Genomic DNA, 24,344 nt, shown 5'->3' with positions numbered 1-24,344 from the left:
GTCACTAATTACTAATTACTAAGTCATTCCTTTCATTTCCTTTCATTAAATATTCTTTACAGATACTAGACAGGCTTCTGGTCAATGGCCATATTAGTCATGATTTGGCCATATGGTGCATAATTTTCCTATTCAAACAAAAATCACCATGTGATTCTCAACAAAAGTAATATATAGGTAAGAATATTTTGGTCATCTTTAGTATCTCTTTGGTAATTGTATCTCCCAGGCAGTGAGCTGATTGCTTTAGTCCTGGATCACTGGCAATGGGATAAACCTGAGAGCCCAGGCTGCTTTTCATGTCAAAACCTTCAAGGAGAGCGGCCGCGATCCAAAAGCAATCACACTTTACACTTCAAAGCGCAAGGGAAAAAGGAGGCGAGAGCCGGTCCACATTTTTTCCACGCTAGCCAGGCACAACTCATGCGTGGAGGAAGAGGAGATGATCTAAGCGAAGGAGCTGTTGAGGAACACAGAGCCGACAGGTGTGCACAGGCAGGTAGTGGCACATCTCTGTCCCTCCCAAAGGTGAGACATAAGCAGTGCTTCACTCCTCTCTGCTCCACTGTGGCTCTTTACATTTATTAGTGGTCACCTGCTGGTACTTGTGGAGATTTTGCTACCCTTACAAAAAATTAACAGGGTAATTAATCATGGTTAAAAGAGTTTCTGTAACAACAATAAAAGTTTGGGAATTTATTACAGTTGCCTCAAAACATATTTAGACACATTTACATGACAATGATGTACTAAAAACATCGCATACAAGCGTCAACATCGTCAAAACAATCCCATTTACACAGATCTGTGAAAACGAACTGCAAAAATGCTGCATTATTCATGCAAGGCCAGTAGTTGGAGATGTCACTTTGTAAAGAAACACTGCGCACCTATAGACTGAACACGTAATATTTGAGCGCATGACGTCACCATTGTCACAAATTCGCATTTTTGTAGTTCACACAGAGAAGATAATGGTATCCTTTTCAAAAACTTGCACTTTGAAACCCATTTTCAAATGTCTGCATTTTCTGGCGCCCAAATGAACAGCCAAAATGCATAAAAAGTTTTCCGTTTTTAGTTGAAAACAGTGTTGTGTAAATGGCCCCTTAACTGGGACCATTAGGGTAAGAAAAGCTAGTTCTTAAGGAAATTTTTGGCATCATGCAACTTTTGTGGTCTAATGCAATAAAATTCACACATTTTCAAGTGCAGTTTAGTGTCCAATTACAGTTTGTACAAAAAACTGTTTCATATTCACCAAAGGCCAAAGCACAGAAGGTACATAAACTGCTATTGTATCTGTTGGTTTTCTTATTATTATGCAGAATACTTCTTGAAAATCTTCATCAAATTTGGGTCAGATGCTCTTAAGACAATACTAGTCAAAATTATGCAACTTACACTGTCAAACTGTTGGAAAGTAACACATCGACATGTCTGCATGGCAAGATTTTAAGGCTGTATATTCATCTTTTGTGACAATTTTGTGACAGCAGCATCTATAATATAAAATACACACAAAAATTGTTAGGAATGAACAATGTCAAAACTCTGTTTTATGCAATATACCAATAATTATGGCCAATAACTGATAAATGGTACTGACATTAAAATAAATATCAATAGATACACATGCTACATGTTAGGCATCACAACATCACAGCGTTGAGCATTAGATGACATGAAATATAATCTAAATGTAAAAAATATGGGAAATGAGCGCAATTAAATATACAACATTGAAGCATACAAATTCAATATTGATCAATTCATTTATAAAATAAATAAAAAATATTGGCCAATAACCAACATGTTTATGGACAGGGGAGCACATAACTTTTTTGGTCTAGTTCTCAAGGGAGCACCTGGAGATGTTGCTTGGTACTCACACTTTGCTCTCATCACTATCTTCTTTTCTCTCGAACATGGTAGATGATGATGATGATATTGTTTGATTAGGCTGCTGTCACTTTAAGACGGAATGCACAGACTGAATATACTGACACACATCCGGTTTCTTTCTCACCTGTTCGTTAATGACATAACCAAGAGAATATTTGCCGAGATAGGTATTTTGACATAATTTTGTGTGTATGTGTCGTTCAAGTGAAAGCAGAATCAATTCGGTGTTAGAGCGCTGTCTGAAACATGCATCTCTCTCTCTCTCTCTCTCTCTCTGTGCGCGCGCTTCGGGTGTGGCACAGATAACAGCTCGCGAGTCCCGAATTTCGCATCTTCTTCCGCTTTTAAAATAATTTAAATGTGTTAATTGGCGAGACAAAACACGTCCAGATGATGAACTCTCACTCCATGATGGTTAAACTTAGAAGTTAATTTGCGAATCACATGCGCGCTGAACCGTTGGACCTTATCCGTACGGATCACGGATTAACTGCGATCCGTTGCACACCTAATAATTAAAGAACACACTTATCATCATGATTGCTATCTTACCAGAGATGGAGAAAAATCCTACTCCAGTAAGTAAACGTGTCCCTGTGAACCGGTCCTCAAAAATGTTGGTACTTCCCTCCATGTTTTCTGGTGCGCATCGTTTATTTTTACCACGCATGCGTAACTGCATACCACTTATGTGCACTCGTTTATGGATAACCCTTAAAATTAATTAAAAAATTATTTGGTAATAATTTGTCACTGCTGCTAAAAATGAACCCAATCTTCACAAAAAAACAAAAGATCAATGGATTATGTTTTACAAGAAAATATTCTTTGAGTCTTTCTTATTTGATATTAATTCAATCTGTTACTTGCTGTTTCTTTGTAATGATTTTTGACATTTGAAACCATTTTCATGTAGAAATTGCTTGTAAAGTAAATCCTACACCAATTTTTCTCGTGTTCCAGTGTGTTCCCTGGGAATCAAACCCATGTCTTTGGCATTGCTATCCCAATGCTCTAAAAAAAATGGTTCCTTATTTTCATAAATGGTTTCATGAACAGGGTTGGGGAACGTTATATTGCATTACTCCCTAAAAAAGAAACTAATTGACCCTTCACAAAGATCTGCCCCCCTTAGTCCTTGTTGCTACGTCCAACAAGCTATGGTGCTCTCACGCCACACATTATGTTCTCACGCAGTGAAAAATTCATTGCGGACCAAAGAGGACACTGACAACACGCCGACAGACAAGACAGAGGAGGTTACTTTTGGTATGAAATGTCTCAGCTTAAAAATTGTCATGTTTTTAAGAAATTCAAACAATAATAAATAAATCTGTGGCTCTTAAATGTGTCTTGACAAATCGCTGTAACGCCTCAGTTCAAGCACCACATGAACCGATCATCTCTTCCTACTAGTTCCTACACAAAATAAACATGTATGAACATCAGAAGGTATGTTATTTCAACCGCGGAAAGATGTCAATACAAACCATTTTACAAGTTCAAGTCCACCGACGTTAATCTACTAATTCTCCTGTCTGGTTTGTTAGTCGGACAAAATGGCAATTTTGGCCTGTTCACATTTAGTCTAGAGGTACAATAAGCATTATGTTCACACAGCACACACAACACCTCGGCACTTACTGCTGATTTGAACATGGGGACAGGAGAGCTGTCAGTCAATACATGGAAAAACAAAGTATCCTGCATTATTTATTTGAAAAAGTAACTCAGATATTTTGTTGTAAATGTAAAAGTAATACGTTACTTTACTAGTTAATCTGATTACATAACTCAAGTTACTTGTAATTCGTTACCCCCAACACTGATCGTAAAGAGCCCTAAACATCCATAGAACCTTTCCATTCTTTATAGCTGAAAGCGTTCTTTAGATTATTAAAATGTTCTTCATCTTTACCTGCCAAAAACTATAAAAAAGTTAAAACACAACACTTGGCAGTGCAGCTGTTTTACGGAGCAGCAAGGGCATGCCTCATGAAAAGGTTAGTGGTTATCGATGTGTCAGTGGCTCATCACACTCACTCCTCACTCACACCCAACCCATGCTGTCACTCATCTCCGTTCCGCCCCAGTGCGAGCCAGCCTATGGGAACCTGCCTGGGAATCTGACCAAAAGCACAGGTAGTTAAAGTGTCTGAACCGATGAAACTTCACTAACAGCACTTTTGAAAGGAACCTGTGTTACGTGACACCTTACAGCTGCAATTAAGACTGATCAAGCGCATCCAACACAAGACAAATGATGACGGAAATTGACTACAGCATCTCCAAGGAAATTAGCGTTAAGTAATCATAACACTAGAAAAGACAATTATGACATCTACCCTTTATGCACAAATCACGGTTATCAAAAAAGTTTTTTTTGTACAAATTTGAACAAATGATCTGACAATTAACTGACAGCAGGGTGTTTTCTTGTCTAATTTATCACAGAATGTGAAGGTTAAGTTGGATGGCATCAATTTTCTTTGGCACAACAAATCAAAAGGACAGCACTTTGTATGATTAGGGTAAAAAAAGAGAGCCTACATTTTTTTCAAGTCAATAAAAGGAGTTGCTTATTCTTAATAAAACGCTGACTGTCAACCTTGTTTCTATTTGTTTTCAATAAGGTTTGCAGTTTTCAACCAACAAAACAAAAGACAAAACAAAAATGCCTAAAATAAGCTTTTACCCAGTAGAATGAGACGGTTTCAGATGAAATTATGGTTTGTAATTGATAAGCCTACAAGCTTAAAAATGTTGAAAAAGTGCTTAAAAATGAGGTTGATTAAAATTTTTGTCATCGGATAATCCATTTATTTGTTAAATGAATGGTTATGTCAATTTGTAAATTGAAGACTTGGATAATATTTCATTTAACTTTTCATTTCAAACTAAAAATCTATTACGATACAAATTTAAAGTGAGACCACAGAAAAGACAGATGGTGCCCAATGAAATGTCATTCATGGCATTGTATTATTTAATTTAATAATTATTGAAATTCCTGTAATTATTATTTAATGATTTCATGAATAAGATATACACTACCATTTAAAAGTATAAGGTCAGTAAGATTTTTTTTTTTTTTAAGAAATTAATACAGGATGCATTAACTGATCAAAAGTGAGAGTAAAGACATTGATAATGTTACAAAAGATTTCCATTCTGAATAAATGCTGTTCTTGTGAACTTTCTATTCATCTAATAATCTTGAAAAAAAATGTATCTCATATATTGACAAAAATAGGCAACACAACTGTTTTCAACATTCATAATCGTACAAAATGTTTTTTGAGCATCAAAATCATCATATAAGAATGACTTCTGAAGGATCATGTGACACTGAAGACTGGAGTAATGATGCTGAAAAGGAATAAATTAACTTACATTTTAAAATATAGAAAGTTATTTTAAATTGTAATAATATTTCACAATATTATTTATTAATTCAGATATACATGTATTGTGTAAGACATCTATTTTAGTGTAATTCTATTTAATTTGACATTATTCATTTATCAAAATTTTTTACGCATTTTAGTATTTTACATTAATGTCACATTTTCTCTACTAATTTTCACTTGTGCCGTAACATAGGGTTTCTGCAGGTTTTATGAAGGTAAATTTAAGACTTTTTAAAGACCTTTTTAAGACCAAGAAAAGGGAATTTACAGAATAAATTGAAGCAATACATCTGTTTTCTATATGTAATTGTCTAAGAAACACAATGAGTTGTATTACGAACACTTCAGAGTTTGAAAATATGACTTTCAACAGAAATCTGTTACTTTTTAATTAATTTTGCAAAAAAGTAGCTTGAATTGCTCTGCTCCCAAACACTAAAATATGGAAATAACTTTTACAGTACCTCCTGATCGCACCGTGATCCAGAACATTTTTTTTTTTTCAGAACAAATATCTAAAGATCCTAAAAATCAAGATACATTTACTTGAGATGCAAAAAGACATAAAATATGAAGTCTGAGAAATTTACCAAACTGAATTTATGATTAAAAAAAGAACTGTTTGCCAATGAGCTCTGAAAAATCAACTTAATTTTAATGAAAGTTTTCATAACTAGATATTTGTTCTTGTTTAAAGTATAAACTCACATAGTTTTGTCAGGTTTTTCAAGACTTCATTTCACATGTGCAACTCAAGTAAATGTTTTATTTTAATTTCAAGATGTTTAGATATTTGTTTTGGAAAAGAGGACAAAAATACAACAGAAGATATTCTTTTTTTTTTTTTGCAATGTATGCAACACTTTAATGCCATGACTTTCTGCTCTAATGTAAGACCTTTTAAGGCCTTAATTTGTGCAAGAGTGAATTAAGACTTTTTAAGACCTGCAGAAACCCTGTAACAGTTAGGCAAATGTTTACTTTTTTTAATGTTAATAATATTAATAATCCTGTACATGCTAAACTCATGTGTCAATGCTGTAAAAATGTACACGGTTCTTAAGGGGGGCACCTTCCTGTACTCTATTTGTGGAAAATGCCAGGCGGAGTTAAAAACAAAGAAGAGACGAAGATTCATAAATTCCACTTATATGACATGTTAAAAGCAGAGCAGAGAGCATGAAACTGAACACAGGAAGAAGCACCTTTCATCAGGCGGACTTTGCCGCGCTCACTGAGAGCCTGTCAGTCCTCCAGCCGCCAGTGCGGGCATGTCCACCAATCGCCCTCTACAAAACACAGATAACCCGCTTCCTCAGACCCCAGTGTAACCAGACACCCGCTCACTCACTCTCAGCCCGGCTCTGAACAGCCTGCCCTCATGCACTCTTCAGACAGGGATCTTTGGTCTGTGTGATTGAACAATTACCGCCACGGTTAATTTAGCTGTGGCTGAGATCGGCTCTCACCGGCATGCCGGCGCGCTGTTCTCGCTTCTCTTCTCCATTCAGATGAAATCAGTGACACTGGACAAGAACAACTTGCACTTTCATGGCAAATAGACTTTCCATCACAGCATTCACAGCATAGCTGAGATCTGTTAGGGATAAAATGTGAAGGAAGGAAGGGGGGGCCAAAAAGCACAGACTCACTCATTGGCAATCATGCAAAGGAAAAAGATCACAGCCTTTCCCTATTCTGCTATGGAAAGAGTTATTTTACAAACAATACCAATCTTGAAGTGTTAAAAAGAGAGAGAGAGAGAGGGAAACGAAGTAAAACAAAACTAAAAACAATTTTAGGAGCATTTCTACAACTCATTGTTTTATTCAAAGCAGAAGACAAAACAAATTATGACAGTCTTTACTCCCAGCAGACACGAATTTCACTGGAAACATAAAATGCTTTTCATTATCCGAGGCATTTTTAGAAATGTGAATGTGGAATGCTATATCTGAACACAGATCTGAACAGGATCAACAGTGCATGACACTTCTGACTCGAAGCGAAATTCTGTGTACTAACATGTTTAAAATAGATGTCTATGTCGTTGCTTCCATGCGCAAGACCTTCATGGATTCTGCTATCATGGAACTGGTGTCAATCTGACCATAGATGCCCACTAAAAATGCCTTGTGGAGGAGGATATCAGCGTGTTCTGGGAAAAACAAAACAGAAAAATTATCCTTAAAATTCTATTCATTATCACAGATTTACACATATATACCCAAATAACATACAAATTTAAATAATCACTAAAACAATACAAGTTGCACATTTCTGCTTAAAACCTTTCAAAACACCCCTAAAGGCCCGTTCACACCAAGGACGATCAATATACAGTTATAAAAATTGCTCTAAATATTAAAAAAAAAACTATAACGATAATGACACAGAGGAAGGATTTCGTTGGAATCACTTTCAGAATGATTTTCTTTTCCAGCTGATGAATGATAAAACCATTGACAGCCAATCAGAATAAACCCTGCTTTAACGAACTCCAGCATTTAAAGTGACAGATGACAAAACTGAAGTGTGGGCGTAGAATAAACAGAACAATATCATCTGCTGGTGTAGACACTAATATAGTTCTCGTTATAGTTATCTTTATAGTTATTGTTCTTGGTGTGAATGGGCCTTAAAGGGATAGTTCACCCAAAAATGAAAATTACCCCATGATTTACTCACCATCAAGCCATCCTAGGTGTATATGATTATCTTCTTTCAGACAAACACAATCAGAGTTATATTAAATAATATCCTGGCTCTTCCAAGCTTTATAATGGCAGTGAATAGAGGATGAGATTTTGAAGCCCAAAAAAGTGCATCCATCCATCATAAAAGATAACCACACTGCTTTGGGGGGTTAATAAAGGCTTTCTGAAGTGAAGCGATGCATTTGTTTAAGAAAAATATCCATATTTAAAATTTTAAAAACTAAAATAACTGGCTTCCAGCAGACGGCCGTACACAAGTCGACTTATGCCAAAAGAGTAACCCCTGACGTGATGTAAACTTTGACGCCTCTCGCTGTTTAAACAAATAGGGCTATGCAACAAACTCAAGCTCCTCTTCTCTTATAACAAAATCCTCTGAATTTCTCTTTAAAATTTCTCGTTTTAGACTTCAAATTCGTGACCGGTGTTTTGTTTTGCTCTGTCCTCTGTGCTTCCGCATTCGTCATTGCATCAGAGTTCGTTCTTTCGCTGTAAATCGACGCGTACAGCCGTCTGTCGGAAGCTAGTTATTTTAGTTTTTAAAGTTTTAAATATGGATATTTTTCTTACACAGACACATCAGAAGGCCTTTATTAACCCCCCGATGCCATGTGGTTATCTTTTATGATGGATGGATGCACTTTTTTGGGCTTCAAAATCTCATCCTCAGTTCACCATCATTATAAAGCTTTGAAGAGCCAGGATATTATTTAATATAACTCCAATTGTGTTTGTCTGAAAGAAGAAAGTCATATACACCTAGAATGGCTTGAGGGTGAGTAAATCATGGGGTAATTTTCATTTTTGGGTGAACTAAACCTTTAAGACTTCCACTGTGAGAGCTTTAAAATAACGTATTTTGTTTGATGTTAATAAGTGAGGGATGAGTCATAACTATTTCGAGGTAATCAACAGCATGTGACAAATGCTGTAAACAGAACTTAAATTGTTTTGAACCTGCAAAACTCATTTAACAAATGCAAAAATTGACCATTGTTACAACAACCACCAAAACAATTATAGTGGTTTCTTAATGAATAAGGTCATCGTCTGTTTGTGTACCTTGACAGAGCAGCACATATTCAGGCAGGTTCCTCAGGGCCGTCTGCACTACATCAAAGTTGCCGCTTCCCAGGCAGTACATGAAAGTTGGCAGGAATTCAGCAGCCATACTAGAGTTAGCAAAGATAATGGTGAGTGTATTTGTACATGACATTTCGATTTAATATACATTACATACTTCCCTGGAGGCATCTCACCTGGGGATGTTCTGGATGCATCGCAGGGCCAGACTGAACGCCATGTTGCGGCACACTTCCTCGGGGGAACTCATCAACCGCTGAAGATCATTCTGATAATACATGACAAGTTGTTTGTACTTGTTAAATCTTGCAAATGTTTTTTTTTCCATTCTGGAATTTCGTGTGCAATTGTGCAATGTACTTACAACAAAATACTGAATGATTTCTGGATTTCTTTTAGATTTTTCATCCACTTCAGTCAAACCCTCAAAGACATCTAGAACCAAAAAAAAAACAACAACAACACATTACACATTTTTAATATATTTAATCTAAAATATATATATAATATGTGATATAATATTCAAATAATATTTTTCGTTTTATTATTTATTAAAAAACATACAAAATGTAAAAAAAAATAATTTCTAAATTATTTAACAAGTATAATTATTAAAAATATTTAATTATATAAGTTAATATCCAAATGTAAAACTTTATTTGTATGTTTAAATGTATATTTTATTGATGTTATAAAATAATAATAATAATAATAAATTACTACATAACATACAAAATTCAAATGCAATTGTTATCATTCCTCTTTTAAATTTAATTAACCTTTTTTATTCTGAAAAAGAATGTCTTTCAGCTTCCAACATTAGTGTAGCACTCTCAGCTCAATTTAACATGTTTTATCTATTTTTTACCAAATGTTTTTATTTATTTATTTATTTATTTTTATTTAAACACAATTTTTCATTTAATCTATGCCACAGAATTTTTCAGAAAATATGAAGAACGTGCACTTATTTACTGTGAGCCTATCTATCTAAAGGTAGCCCACTAAAGAGCAGTGTATCAGGAAGCAGTCTGAAAACAGATTTATTTATCTCACCCTCAATTGCTTCTCCTTTGGAGATCTTCTTCAGGCATTTAGTCATGTCGGCTGCAGTCAGAGGCACGGAGGCTGAGATGTTGACCAAAGGGAGGGAGCCTGAGGACGAATCCTCAGCTGAAATACAAAGAGTGAGAGACAGGCTTCGTGAAGATCATCTCACATGTTACTCTGTCTCCTGTGATGTGAGGTGTTGGAGCCCCTACCGTCTCTGTCCTCAGCAGCGCTCTCAGAGGAACCAGACTTCACAGGCAGAGTAAGTCCGGCGAGCAAAGACTTGAGCTGCACCAGGTCTGGATTCTCAGTGGATAGTCCCCTGAAAAAGAGAGAAAAGAAAACACAAGGAAACTCTTTAAACGAAGGAAAATATGTCACAAAAAGAAAGTAGATGTAGTTCTGTAGGGCTGAGAATCAAAAAAAAAAAAAAAAATCAATTCCAATCCTGAAATTGGATACTTAAGATAAGGAATCAGGTACTTTTGTAAAACTTTTGTAGCTTTAATAAGGATTCATCTATATTTTATTTATTTATTTATTTATTTGTATAAAACTAAGCAGTGTTATTATACATTTGATTACACTGATTTCAATTTCTGTTCCCGGACTTTGTTCAGTCTGTTGTATTTTTGTGGAAACCATAGGCAAAATTTCCTTGTGTAAGTGTTTTTTAGGCTACTGATATTTGTTCATGATATTCAGCTGCAGCTTGCAAAAAGACAGAATAAATAGTTTTGATAATTAAAATAGACTTCTTTTTTTTCTTTCTTGGAATCGAAACTAGAAATTGATAAGCAGAATGGGAATTGAAATCGCTAAAATTCAAACAATGCCCAAACCTAACTGTGAACATTTGATAATGCAGAAAAGAGTGACGCAAACAAAAAAAGCTCTTACTGTAGCACATCTGAGTGTTTCTGAAGGAAAGGCACAGCGGATGCTGCATCATAGGTTATGTATTTTTGGATGAACTGCACAAATTTGTTTATGATCGGCATACGGGATGATCTCCTGAAGTTCTGCAAGAAAGATACATGAAAATGCTGAAAAAAATATTCCCCCAAGGTTCTTAACAATTAGCTTGTATAGTTTCATTATAACAAACTAATATTAATTTAGCAGATAAGTAAGTTTGAGAGGTTTGTAATAGTGCTAAGAACATTTCCATTATCAAAAATTATTAAATGTCACTATGTATTTAACACTGTGGTGTGTTAAAAATAAAAATGTGATAAATGTGGTGCAGCATTGTCCATTACAAGAGGAGGTCTTTATACCTGCAGTACTTTGATAAAGGACAGCAGACAGTCCTGCAGTGCCCTCTGGTGGTCAGAGTGGAAAACCAGCGGCTGCAGCAGTTCCAGGACAGCCAGAACATCACTGAAGAAGGTCAGATGGGTCTGCTGTCTGATCTCATGCAGGTTCAGGTGGATGCGCCCATGCAGGAGTGCAGCGATCATGGGCAGGTGTCTGAAAATCACAAACAGCTCTAGTACACATTCAGGACATAAACTCTCAAGCAACGTGAAATTTATACAAGCCCTGTTTACTTTCTTAATAAATGTCACAATGGCATAACTCATCAGTGCATGTTAAGTATGTGAAGTAAAACATTTTTCACGCTTTGAAACAATAGTTTTTTTTTTTCAAAATGTAATCATTTTCTCCATTTCAGAAATGACCTTTTTACATGACCAAGGCTGTGTGAGCAGGGAAAAATATAATATTATTTCCAGCTGAATATTCAGTTATATTATGGAAGTTACATACATTTCAAATACTGTTGTTTTTTTATATGCTTAAGTCCCTGAGAGGTCAAGTTAATATTTCAATAATTTAACAACACATTTGCATTATTACGGTCCTCTGATGTCAGTTAAAGGTCTTGTCTTGTTTATTTATATAGCACAATTTAAAACACAACCGAGGTTGCACCAAAGCACTTTACATAACACGTAGAAGAATGGAAAACATACATCGACAACATAAAACACCACATCAACATATAAAGCACCATATCTAATCATTGTATGCTACCAACATTAGATGTGCATTCAACAATTTCTTAAAAATTGACAGTGATTTGGCAGACCTGATCGGCAGGGGAAGCTCATTCCAAAGTCTTGGCCCTATCACCTGATCGCCTTTATATAGGCTGTTGGTTCTAGGCACTACAAGTAATTTTTGATTCTCTGATCGTAGTGTTCTGGGAGGATTATATGGAATTAAAAGGTTTACCAAATGGGGCCTGGTTATTTAAAGATTTGAACACGAACAATAAAATTTTGTATTTGATTCTAAAATGGACCGGGAGCCAATTTAAAGAAACTAACACAGGGGTAATTGATTCGACACAAGGGTAATTGATTCGATAAAGGTGCAGTATGTAATATTGACAGCTATAGCAAGGTACTGCAGTCCAAATTCAAAATATTGGAGAGTTGTTTCTCCTGAGGACATGCATCAGGAACGAGCACAATTGACAATGGAAGGTGACGAGCCTTTAACTGTAAGTTGATCAGCTACTGCATCAGAGCTTTAATATGCCTCTGATGCCGAGGTTCTTTTTAGGTTGGGTAGAATCTGCAATCTCTGGCCCAGTTCGTTTGGGTCCATGGCTGCAATACGCTGTGTTTTCCACCAACTGGCAACCCAGGGTGTCGAAATACTATTGGGTAAATTGGCAGTGGGCGGGACCACACAGACGACAAAGACAGACATTCTGACTCGGAACACATATTTAGAATAACTGGCTGTAGCATTGTTTTTCGGAGAAACAAGTATGTAAACTCTAAATAAGTATGTATCTAAGTTTCTGCAAACACAAGGAATTTTTATGCTTTAGTACAGTCAAAAAAAATTACACACATCACCTTTAATGGTCACATGACATGCAGGTAAACAAAAAACCCTAATCTTTTTAGTAAGTGTTTTATTTTAATTGCTTTTATAATTATTTATTTATTTTAATTTTACATTTCCATGATTTCATTAATTTTTAGCTTTTTATCAACCCCAGGGATTTGGGAAACCCTGCACTAGAGCATTTCTGGTTCTTAAACTGAACAGAAAATTGTTGAGTAATAAACCTGAGTAGAAGCACGGGGTGAGATACGGCCAGTTTCCTGCAGGCCAGATTGGCATCAGACACACGGTTCTCAGCTGATTTGGAGTCTCCTGTGTCAGCTAGCAGAGTGATGAGACGATGCACGAGAACATCCAGCTGAAGGTGCACATGTACACACAGAAAATAAACAGAGTATTAATCTTTCAGCTGCTGTTAACAGGAAACTCATGGCATGAGGTGTCTCAAGCTGCAGCGGTTACCTTGCAGGTGCTGCCATCTGCTGCCCCCTCAGCACTCAGGGTGGCCTCTGGTAGGCGGATGTGTTGGATGACCTCTGGGAAGTGCAGGTAGATCTGCAGCAGCAGCGTCTGACACCTCTTACTCATTATACTGGAAATACCACACATATGAAAACAATAAATAAGAAGAATTTAAACAGGCAAAAAAGCACACACACAACAGCGCTGACAGTTATATTGCAGATGGTTCCAGGAGAGGCTCCACGAGTAATGTCAAGTTCATAGAAGGGGACTTGACGGATGACCATGAACAGTTTTTTCATCAACATCAAGAGTTAAGGTCTAAGGTCCTGTGACTGGTTACTATTTCCTTTCAGTTTTTCACCATTTTTAATCACTTTCGCCTTCACAAATTCACTTTAAATGGTCTTGTGGTGAATGAATCGAATTTTTAAAACAATTAATATGAAGATATAATTTTTTTTTTATGCATAAAGCTTTACTATTATAGATTAGTTTTAATTTAAATTAATTAAAAAAACACTATTAAATAAGCAATAATTAGAACAAATATATTATTAAAATATATATAAATATTTATAATAATAATAATAATATGAATTTTTTACTTTAACATCTATTATAGTTATAAATTAAATAAGCAAAATACTATTTCAAATCATTTTAGACAGAATAGCATGTTAACTTTCCAAATTATCATAATCACTTTTATATTGAATATTAATAATAATAATAATTTAACAACTATTATATTTCTTAATTAAATACATAAAATGCTGTTTATAATACTGAGAATCATCCAGAAACCATGAAGTCATAATTGCTTATATTAATAATAGTATATAATAATTATAGTATATTAATAATAATAGTAATTGTATTGAGAATGATGTATTAAATACGAATTATAATAATAAATATTTTGGGCCATTTTAACAATTATTATAATTCTAAATTTAAAAAAGCAAAATACTATGTAAAAAATATTTCAAATCAACTTTCCAAAAGTATTTTAAAGTCAAGAAAAGAAAAACAATGAAGATTAAAAAAAAATAGAGAGATTAACACAGTCTAACTAGAAAAAACAGCCAGTATCAATAAAAGACTTCATTACCAACAGAAGAAAACACAGTCATAACTGCTTGTCCAATCAAGCAAAGGCCTTCTTACCAACAACTTTGTTGCTTAATTGTGGTTTATGCCTGCTAATCCGCTGTTGTGCTCACAAGCAACAGACACGAAGAGAATGCCAAACAAACACAAGCGTTTATCCCACCAAACATGCGCTTTACATGCCAGTATTACTCGAGCCCATTCTCGACCATAAGACAGCTTAGCTAGACTTAAAAATATCGTATTTCTGGGAGTAATTTTTGTCTGACCTTGTCCAAAGTTTTCTCCCCCTCATTAAGGGGGTTTAATAACCAAAGGCAAATTCATGAAAGGAAGGGGGGCTGCCACCACAAAGAGCCCCGGTCTGATCTCTCTGACAGCCCCAGTCTGAGCTGCGACTCACAACAGAAGCCAAAGGAAGAGCTGGAGCCTTAATCCTCACGCATTCATTATACTACACTGAGCTCTCTCAAAGATCACAGCGCTGAACGACTTCAGCTGCCTCTCATTTCACACCACAAGAACTAATTACAGCTCTTCCCGCTATTGTGCCTGATGTAGCGCATTTCTGCTATAAGCAAAGGAACGGCAATCACGCACATTTATCAGCCTCTTTAAGGGGGCTTTTAAAGAAGAAGTTCAGTGCTTTGCAATGTTGGTGAGGGTGGCAGAGTGTTTGGTAACATTGTACAAATTGTCTGACACTGTTGTCCTTGCTGTTTTGGGGGGCTTTTTTATGCATAGATCATTGGAAACATTGTCAGAGCAGAAGGAAGCAAGTTTTCTTCCAGGATAACCTTGTAAGTAACGCGTCCTTCACAAAGATGGATCTGCTTGATTCTGATCTTCTCTGATGAATCCAGTTTTCAGCTTTGCCCAAACCTGCTCCTCTAATGGAAGACCTGGAAAGGCCTACAACCCACAATGTCTCGCACCCACTGTAAAATTTGGTGGATGATTGGTGATGATCTGGAATTGACCAGATCTGTTTTTATGAAGTACGCATGACTCAAGCCATGTACAAAGTTATCCAGGGAAAAAAATGGCTTCCTTCTGCTCTGACAATGTTCCCCAACTCAAAAGATTGTTTTTTTCCTTGCAGGATAATGCTCCATGCCACACAGCCAGGCCAATAAAGATGTGGATGGAGGACCACCAGATCAAGACCCTTTCATGGCCAGCCCAAACTCCCGACCTGAACCCCACTGAAAACCTCTGGAATGTGATCGAGAGGAAGGACACACGGTCACAAACACCAAACAAAGCTGAGCTGCTTAAATTTTCGCACCAGGAGTAGAATAAAGTCAAGACGCTTAAGAGCTTTGAGTGGAAATCAGGGTTATTCCACCAAACATTGATTTCTGAACTATTCTCAAGTTAAATCATTAGTATTGTGTTGTTCAAAAATTAATAGAAACTTGTTTTCTTTGCATTAACCAAGATCTGAAAACATGGCATATTTGTGTTATTTTGACCATTTGTCATTTTCTGCAAATAAATGCTCTAAATGACATTGTTTTTACTTGAAATTTGGAAGAAATGTTGAACAAAAATGTTCATTTTATTAAAATATAATACATAACACATAAATAACAAACAGTAAATCCAGAGAAACTGCTAATTTTGGACCAGTCTCTCCACACACACACACACACACACACACACACACACACACACACAGTCAAAAGTTTGGAAACATTACTATTTTTAATGTTTTTGAACGAAGTCTCTTATGCTCATTAAGACTGCATTTATTTCATAATAAATACAGAAAAAACTATAATATTGTGAAATATTATTACAATTTAAAATTATGGTTTTCTATTTTAATATACTTTAAAATATAATTTATTTCTGTGATGCAAAACTGAATTTTCAGCATCATTACTCCAGTCTTCAGTGTCACATGATCCTTCAGAAATCATTCTAATATGCTGATTTGATACTCAGTTATTATCAATGTTGAAAACAGTTGTGTTGCTTAATATTTTTTTGGAAATTGTGCTGTCAATCGATAAAAAAAAAACAAAAAACAAATAACTATTTAGATCACACATTTTCCTGTAATTAATCGCGATTAATCGCACCTAGCATTAAAGTTTTTATATTGTATTAATTTCTCATTTAATCTCCAAATTAATGTACAAACAACGTAAAGACAGTTTATTTTAAATATTTGATCTGACAGGTAGGAAATATAAAGAAATTGAATAAAGTTATCAAACAAGTCACAGTCTACACTGCATAAATTATAAATTAAATATAGATTAATCCTTTTTAAAGCTACAAAAGTTATTCAGTAAAGAGCGGTGAGTGATTTTCTCTGTCTTTTGTTCTTTGATTAACATCAGTGACAGCAGCAGGTTTATTAGGCTGCTGTCACTTTAAGACCTGAAACACGATGTCCTCATAACTCTTTATGGTCATTTAAGACATTATTTAACTCATTTAAGACCGTGCTCACGAGGATAGTGGGCATTTTGGCATACTTTTGTGTGTTTTTGTCCATTCAAGAGCGAAAGAGAACTCAATGCAGACAGTGCTAGTACAGATTTAAGTTCTTTTTTTGAGTTGTATCGCACTTGAATGTTTAAAAACACTTGAATGAATGATAGCCTGATCACAATGTAATGCTTAGCTATAGGTTGATGGAAAAAATCGTTAATTGCATTAAATATTATATAATATAATATAATATATTATATAATATAAAATTAAATTGCATGCATTAATTTTGACATATATAAAAAAGTAATATACAGACTCAAAGGATGTACCTGTCTCCCCACTTCTTAACACAGCTGATAAGGTACTCAGAGACTTTCTTGACATTGTCCAGGTCTGAGTGGAGACAGCTGTGCAGGAGGGGCAAGCGGGACTGGAGAAGAGAGCAGGAGACCTGGTCCAGAGCGCTCTTGGAGGTGGCTGAGTCACGGCAGCTCAGCTCTGACTCAGAAAGGATGAGGTCCACCAGACTTATGAGCTCCTCAGAACACAGCTTCAACACAAACTGCTCGGTGCGCTTCTGCAGGAGACACACAAAACACCATAGCCAATATAAACTTAAAAATATACAATCTGTGGCCAAGCATTGTAGTTTCAGACCTTTGGATCACTACAAATGGCACTTGGGTCTGGTTAACAATATAACTAGACTTAAAGGGGCCATATTCTACAACAAAAATTCTATTTTCTTACACCAAAACAGTCATAATTTAGTTTGACATGACCATTAGGTCCTTGAAATGCTACTAATCCTTTAAGACTTCCACATGTAAAAATGCCATTGCAGGTTTCTCAAACCTTTTGACCAATTAACTTCTATACCTTTTTCCATGACATGAGTCATTTATGCTGATTTCTAGAGCTTTTTCAAGACTGTGGAAACCCTAACCCTGTTATGGTTGTCTAAATTAACTGCATGTGAAATGAGAAACAGCTATCTTGCCAAGCTGCTGAATAGGTGTTGATTTGTAAATATAATTGTGATGTAATATTAATCGTGACCAAACCTGCGGAGTTTTCTGATCTCGCCCCTGCCAGATGCGGGGAATGTGACTGCAGGCCCACAGGAAGTCCAGAGCTGAGGTTGGGTCCAGTCTGGAGATCAGATGAAACATAGTTACACATGTCGAAGGTGTGAGAACAAAAAGAGTGGAGTGTGTCTGACAAAGCCGCTCACCTCTGCTCTCTGTGCTTGTTGAGCAGAGAGCTGATGCACTGATGTAATGTGCTCCAGTTGGACTGGTGCGTGAGGAGGGCCAACAGGTACGGCCTGTAGGAGGGGGCCACACTCACACCGCTGCTTTTAGCCTAAGACAGACAATGAGAAAGTCACACATATCTTATATATAGAAGCAACAGATTGCAACAGCAACAGTCCATGGTTTCAGTTTCCTTGGATCCAGAAGTATTTCTCCCATTCATTTTCTCTGTATGCATGTCAGAGCTCACAGATATTCTTGTTATGTCACGTTAAAATACCAAGCGTTACGTGTAGCATTCTCATGAAGTCTGAAAATAAAACATGAAGGAAATTTGACAGCTCATTCAGTCAAACTGATGGATAAGCTTTATTTGTAGGGCAACCTTATGATTTGAACTGATTTGTTTCAGTCTTTTTGAATGGAAGTTCCCAAAACCGGAAGTGCCACTCATAATTCAAAATGCAGTAGGCTCGTCAGGAATAAGGTGGATAAAGTAATGCCTTACTTTACTCTTTACATCAAAAAAGTAATCTTATTACATAGTGCACGTTACTTATAATGTGTTTCCCCAACACTGCTTATGAGTGAATGGATAAATTACTTGTGCTATAAAACATTGAAATTGAACTAGCCTTTATTTTATATTTAATAAAACAAACTTAAACACATCAAAAAAGAGGAACATTAGCTGTATGCTTCTTACTTTTTGATCTCTCTAACAGAGAGGAAGAGGTTTATGTCTTATTGCACCCTCACATGTATGTATCTAAATCTGTAGCCACACCTACATGATCAGTTTAGAGAGAAACTATTTTACCTTGTTTTGAGCAAAAAGCAGCTTCTGCTGAAGATCTGAGCACACAGAGGTCACCTCTGGGTCGAGCAACTCCAGCCAATCGACCAACAGCCCTGAACACGAGCCAGGCTTCTTTGACTCAGTGCTGCCAGGGAGGACACACACCCGTCATCAACTCAGACAATACACAGTGTTTCCAGCAAAATAAATAATACACTAACTGAGTCAGTGATTCCCAACCAGGGGCATGTTATACTACCATTTAAAAGTTGTTGGGTTTGGTAAGATTTTTTTTATGTTTTGTAAAGAAGTCTCTTATGCTCACCAAGAATGCATTTATTTGATCAAAAATACAGAAAAAATGGTAACACTTTACATTAAGGTTTCATTTGTTAACATCAGTTAATGCAGTAACTAACATGAACTAATAGTGAGCAATACATTTTTTACAACTTTTATTAATCTTTGTTAATGTTAGTTAATATAAATGCAGTTGTTCATTGTTCATGTGAGTTTACAGTGCATTAACTAATGTTAACAAATACAACTTTGATTTTAAAAATGTATATGTTAAAAAAAAGTAAATGTTAAGCTTAACATGAACTAAGATTAATAAATGCTGTAGTAGTATTGTTCATTCTAAGTTCATGTTAACTAATGTTGTAAAGTGTTACCGAAAAAAAAAAAAATATTGTGAAATATTACAATTTAAAATAACCATTTTCTATTTAAATATATTTTAAAATGTAATTTATTCCTGTGATCAAAGCTGAATTTTCAGCATCATTACTCCATATATATATATATATATATATATATATATATATATATATATATATATTAATTCCGCAATGATGCATTAAATTGATAAAGTGACAGTCAAGGCATTTATGTTTTATAGATTTCAATTTTAAATAAATGCTGTTCTTATGAACTTTAAGAATGCATCACCGTTTCCACAAAAATATTAAGCAGCAAAATCAGTTGTCAACATTGATAATAATAAAAAACATTATATATTATATAACATTATATAATATTTGAGCATCAGTAATAATTGATCATTATTATGCAAATCATCATATCAGAATGATTTCTGAAGGATCATGTGACACTGAAGACTGGCGTAATGATGCTGACAATTCAGCTTTGACATCACAGAAATAAATTACATTTTTAAATATATTAAAATAGAAAATTGCTCTTTTCAATTGCAATAATATTTAACAATATTACAGTTTTTACTGTTTCGTTGATAAAATAAATGCAGCCTTGGTGAACATAAGAGACTTAATTATTAACAAAAAAAAAAACAATTATTCCAAACTTTTGGTTGGTAGTGTACATACATACACACATACATGCAATTAAATGTTATGAACTTGATATTACAAGTTCATAACATTTGACTCTGTAGAGCAAATCACTGTAATAATAGTGATTTTTTCCAGTATAATATAAAGGAACACATTTCTGGTTTGCTGCTTTGAGGAAGGGATACTTGAGTCTTACTGTTGGTTTACAAAAGTCAAAAAAGTTGTGAAGCACTAGTTTATATCACACTAGTCACATTGTGTATGATGCATATTTTGTCTCACTGTGATGTACTATGGTAACTTTGGCTGTTCGACAGGGATCCAAAAAAAAAAAAGTGTTAACCCAATTTTACTATGTGTTCCTTCCCCACCTAGAAACAGTATCACCAGCACACAGTAAGGAAATCTGTGATGAGGCAGCGTAGAGTGACTCATGGTGCGCTTACATTTTGGAATCCACCTCTATTTTCACCCCTCTTTCCTCTGTTTCCTGTAGCAGCAGAGAGATCACCATGGCAACGGGGCCTGCTGCGTTTCCTGGGGTTCCCTTCTCTGTACCGATGGTCATAAGCAGGGACAACAGCTCCTCTAGATACGGAGACTTCACCTCCATGAGGCCCTGCAACACTAAGGCACACAAGGTTTTTATTTCATAATATCGGCACTCTTGTGAAACATACACAGGTCCAAAAGAATGAAAAACAACCCATCGCAGCCAATCCCACATCGCAAAAATGAGAACGACCACACGCTTTGCTTCTGAGTAACCCAGTGTCTCTAGGACTCCAGCCCCACCAGGCTAACTTTCATGAGGAAGTATGTTTGAAAAGTCAACCCTGGCCGTTGGAGCCGTCGCTGGACGTAAACAAGCCCTGGAGTGTATGTGTGGCCCTGTGTGAGGTTGTTTTTGTTTTGGTGAGGTTTCAGAACGGAATGTTAAAATCATAAAGAGAAACATTAAGGACAGCGTGAATGGTGATGATGGTGCATGAGTCAAACGCTGCCCTCCGGAGAGACTGACTAATGCTGGCAACCACTCCAACACCAACACACAGAGCTTAACTGCCTCTGGAGAGCTGACTTACCCTTCGCTCCTCGCCTGTTAGCCTTACGTTTGCCACAAACCAGTTCAAAAATATTTTCCAAAGCATACATTGAGTACACCACGTGGTTCCTAGAGGAGCTATAATTAAAGTTAATAACATCATACACAGATAAGTGCTGTGCAATGTAGGCACTAAACATTCAACGGATTATATCATACTTTTTTTTCCCCCATGGGGCCAGATTCATGAAAATCTTCTTAAGAAAGAAGTTAAGAAAAATCTTAAGATAAATTCTAAGAAGTGCGCAAGAATGTTCCTAAGTGCAAGTTCTCAAATATTTTCTTAAGAACATCTGTTTTTTTTTTCTCAAGAAGAAAATGAAAGTCTTTGGTGTTATTTGATTGAAAGGCAGGTTTTGCTGAAGACTCGTTGAATGAAAAACACCTCAAAGCCTGTCTTTTTGCACTGCCTGCAGATTATTAATCTGAGTTAATCACTCAGCATCATGTTTTTAATGCCATGTCCAGCTAAAATCATTATTATATTTGATTTTATATTTATTTTTATATTTTATTATATTTTATATTTTTATATCATTATATTTAGCTAGCTATGTCGTAATGCTTATTGTTTGAAACAACCCAATAAATTCATTAAACATCTTACATTTGGGTATTTAAGACAGGTTGAAGGTTATCCTAACTTTAAGAAACTATTTACGATGATTTTTAAGAACGCTCTTTTTGAGAATATGAATACTTCTTAAATTTTATCTTAGTAACAATCTTAAAACTGCAGTCCATCACTTTTGGCGCTCTAGCAGTTAATAAACAGAACTGCATGCGTCTTGCGGAAGAACATTGTAGCCGGAGCTACTTTTCTCAGTTTATGTCTATGACGGTCACGCAGTTTCTGTGATACACCGCAGCGGTTCTACCAGACCGGTATAATATAGTCTGAATATAAACACTTATTAGAAGTGTATCTTAATGATCCTGGGTACGACAAAAACACGGTTTGGAAAATGGATTCATGTTGTACATTCTCATTATACAATTTTTGTAAATTTTGAACACAAAAAAAGTTACGGACAGCAGCTTTAAGAAAAAAAGATTAGAATATTCTTAGTATATTATATAATATTCTCTAATATTAGAAGAAAAGTTTTTGGGAATACAAAATATTCTTATCTTTTTTTTTAGATAGAAAATAAGAAGAAATTGGCAGTTAAGAAGAATTTTATTCTTAAGAATGTTTCGTGAATCCGGCCTCTGATGTCCACTTACGGTAATAAAGTCTTTCTGGGCCAGAAACAGTCATGATTTAGTTTCCTAAGACCATCCTCTCTAACGCTCAGGCATGTTTTATAACATCTTGCAAGGAAACTGGGCAGTTGACTCATAATGTTTATGAACTTATTAATAATAAATGTTGTATGAATTCTTACTTCAAGGAAATTGAAGAACGAACTGGTCGTTTGAACAAAATCAGGCCAAAATGAATTTCTTTTGATGCTCGTTTCAGGAGTTCAAAAAAGATTGCCAAGGCTAACTTTCTGGAAAAGTCTAGGCTGGTAAACACCTTCAAACTACCATTGGTCCATGGCAATGATGTAATAGGTAGGCGTGGCTCTGAGGCTCTGCCTTGCTTGACGTGAAATCTTCTCCGGTTCATTTCTTCTGTTCAGTCTGTCGAGGTCAGACGTCCACAAGTAAAAACATGAACACACTGGAGAACTGCTTTATAATAGTGACACTGACAGTTTTTTTCATGTTTAATACTGTAAAGCTGCTTGCTTTTAAGTAATTTATTGTATAAAATGCTATATAAATAAACGTGACATGACTTTACTAGAGGGCCGAATTGCAGAGCTGGTGCAAACATCCACATCGCTATGAATTAGATGCTTTCTTAACTACTGTATTCTCACCGCTGTCATTTTTACTTATTTTGTTGTTGAAAGAAAAGCATTCAGCACATATTTACATATTCATCTAAACGTCACTCTCAGAAGTGTGGCAGGCGTCGGGATGTCACATATTTCAAACTTCTTTTTACCCCTAAGCGAAGAACGAAAAAGAACTTGCCTGTGAGTATATTGGGGCCTTTGGGGACAATGTATTATTTAGTTGCAAAGTGACACACAGCCAGGAACAGCCCAAGGTTTGTTTAACCCTCCCTCTTTTTCGTCTTCTATGAATAATAACATAGTGAAGTCGTTTGAAGTCATTTTTGCAACTTAGTTTTAATAAATGCTCTTTTTAGACTGGGTAAAGTTGTGCGAATGCTTAAAGTTGGCATTAAATAAAAACTCATTCAGTTTTTTTAATCTTATTGTGAATGATTCATCCATGCTTTTTTTTATTACAATTTTTTTTGTTTTCACCTTGTAATGTTTAATCAAAATGTTATAACTCACTCTTCCTGTGGAACAACATACTTTGCTCTGGTGATGTATGCCGCAAACTCGTATTCAGATCTGCCTCGATTCAATCAGCAACCAATGGATTGAATCAAGTCCTGCCCTACATTTTTTCATTTTCGATAATCCGTTCCACTTGAATGTACATCACAATATGGAAGAAAAGATCTGTTGCTACACCTGTTCGCAACTTTAAGGGACAGTGTATATTTCACGTGCAGAGCAGCAGGTGCTACACACAAACCAGGAAAAACACAAGGTTTGTCGAACTCTACTTCATTTAGCCTTCAGTTCTTCAGATATTTACAAATAATCTACTAATAATCTAATCTATTTCCTCTGAACACCAAAGAATCTTTGACGTGTAAATGTGAACAGTTATATGTTACTGTATTCAGTATGGAAAGAGTAGTTTTGGCGGCTTAGTTTCAATACATGCACTTTTTGGA

The 24,344-nt window shown here is 35.6% G+C and overlaps 1 protein-coding gene across 3 annotated transcripts in view; it reads right to left on the bottom strand.

Annotated features, from left to right (window-relative positions):
• Positions 1-7,111: 7,111 nt before the first annotated feature.
• Positions 7,112-24,344, bottom strand: part of ints1 (integrator complex subunit 1) — a 32,257-nt gene continuing 15,024 nt past the window's right edge. For all 3 annotated transcript variants that reach the window (XM_051887837.1, XM_051887839.1, XM_051887838.1), the window contains 15 exons: positions 20,874-21,054; positions 19,133-19,256; positions 18,291-18,421; positions 18,121-18,208; positions 17,386-17,633; positions 13,496-13,625; positions 13,258-13,391; positions 11,446-11,638; positions 11,066-11,187; positions 10,378-10,487; positions 10,172-10,288; positions 9,480-9,550; positions 9,292-9,383; positions 9,095-9,204; positions 7,112-7,473 (listed from right to left, as the gene is read on the bottom strand). In XM_051887837.1, coding sequence (XP_051743797.1) covers positions 7,358-7,473; positions 9,095-9,204; positions 9,292-9,383; positions 9,480-9,550; positions 10,172-10,288; positions 10,378-10,487; positions 11,066-11,187; positions 11,446-11,638; positions 13,258-13,391; positions 13,496-13,625; positions 17,386-17,633; positions 18,121-18,208; positions 18,291-18,421; positions 19,133-19,256; positions 20,874-21,054 — 1,967 coding nt within the window. In that variant the 3' untranslated portion in view covers positions 7,112-7,357. The remainder of the gene's footprint in view (positions 7,474-9,094; positions 9,205-9,291; positions 9,384-9,479; positions 9,551-10,171; positions 10,289-10,377; positions 10,488-11,065; positions 11,188-11,445; positions 11,639-13,257; positions 13,392-13,495; positions 13,626-17,385; positions 17,634-18,120; positions 18,209-18,290; positions 18,422-19,132; positions 19,257-20,873; positions 21,055-24,344) is intronic.

This window comes from Ctenopharyngodon idella, chromosome 3 (assembly GCF_019924925.1).
Source record: "Ctenopharyngodon idella isolate HZGC_01 chromosome 3, HZGC01, whole genome shotgun sequence".
Taxonomy (NCBI): Eukaryota; Metazoa; Chordata; class Actinopteri; order Cypriniformes; family Xenocyprididae; genus Ctenopharyngodon; species Ctenopharyngodon idella.
Note: the sequence above shows the minus strand (reverse complement) of the source record. Positions and strands in the feature narration are given on the sequence as shown.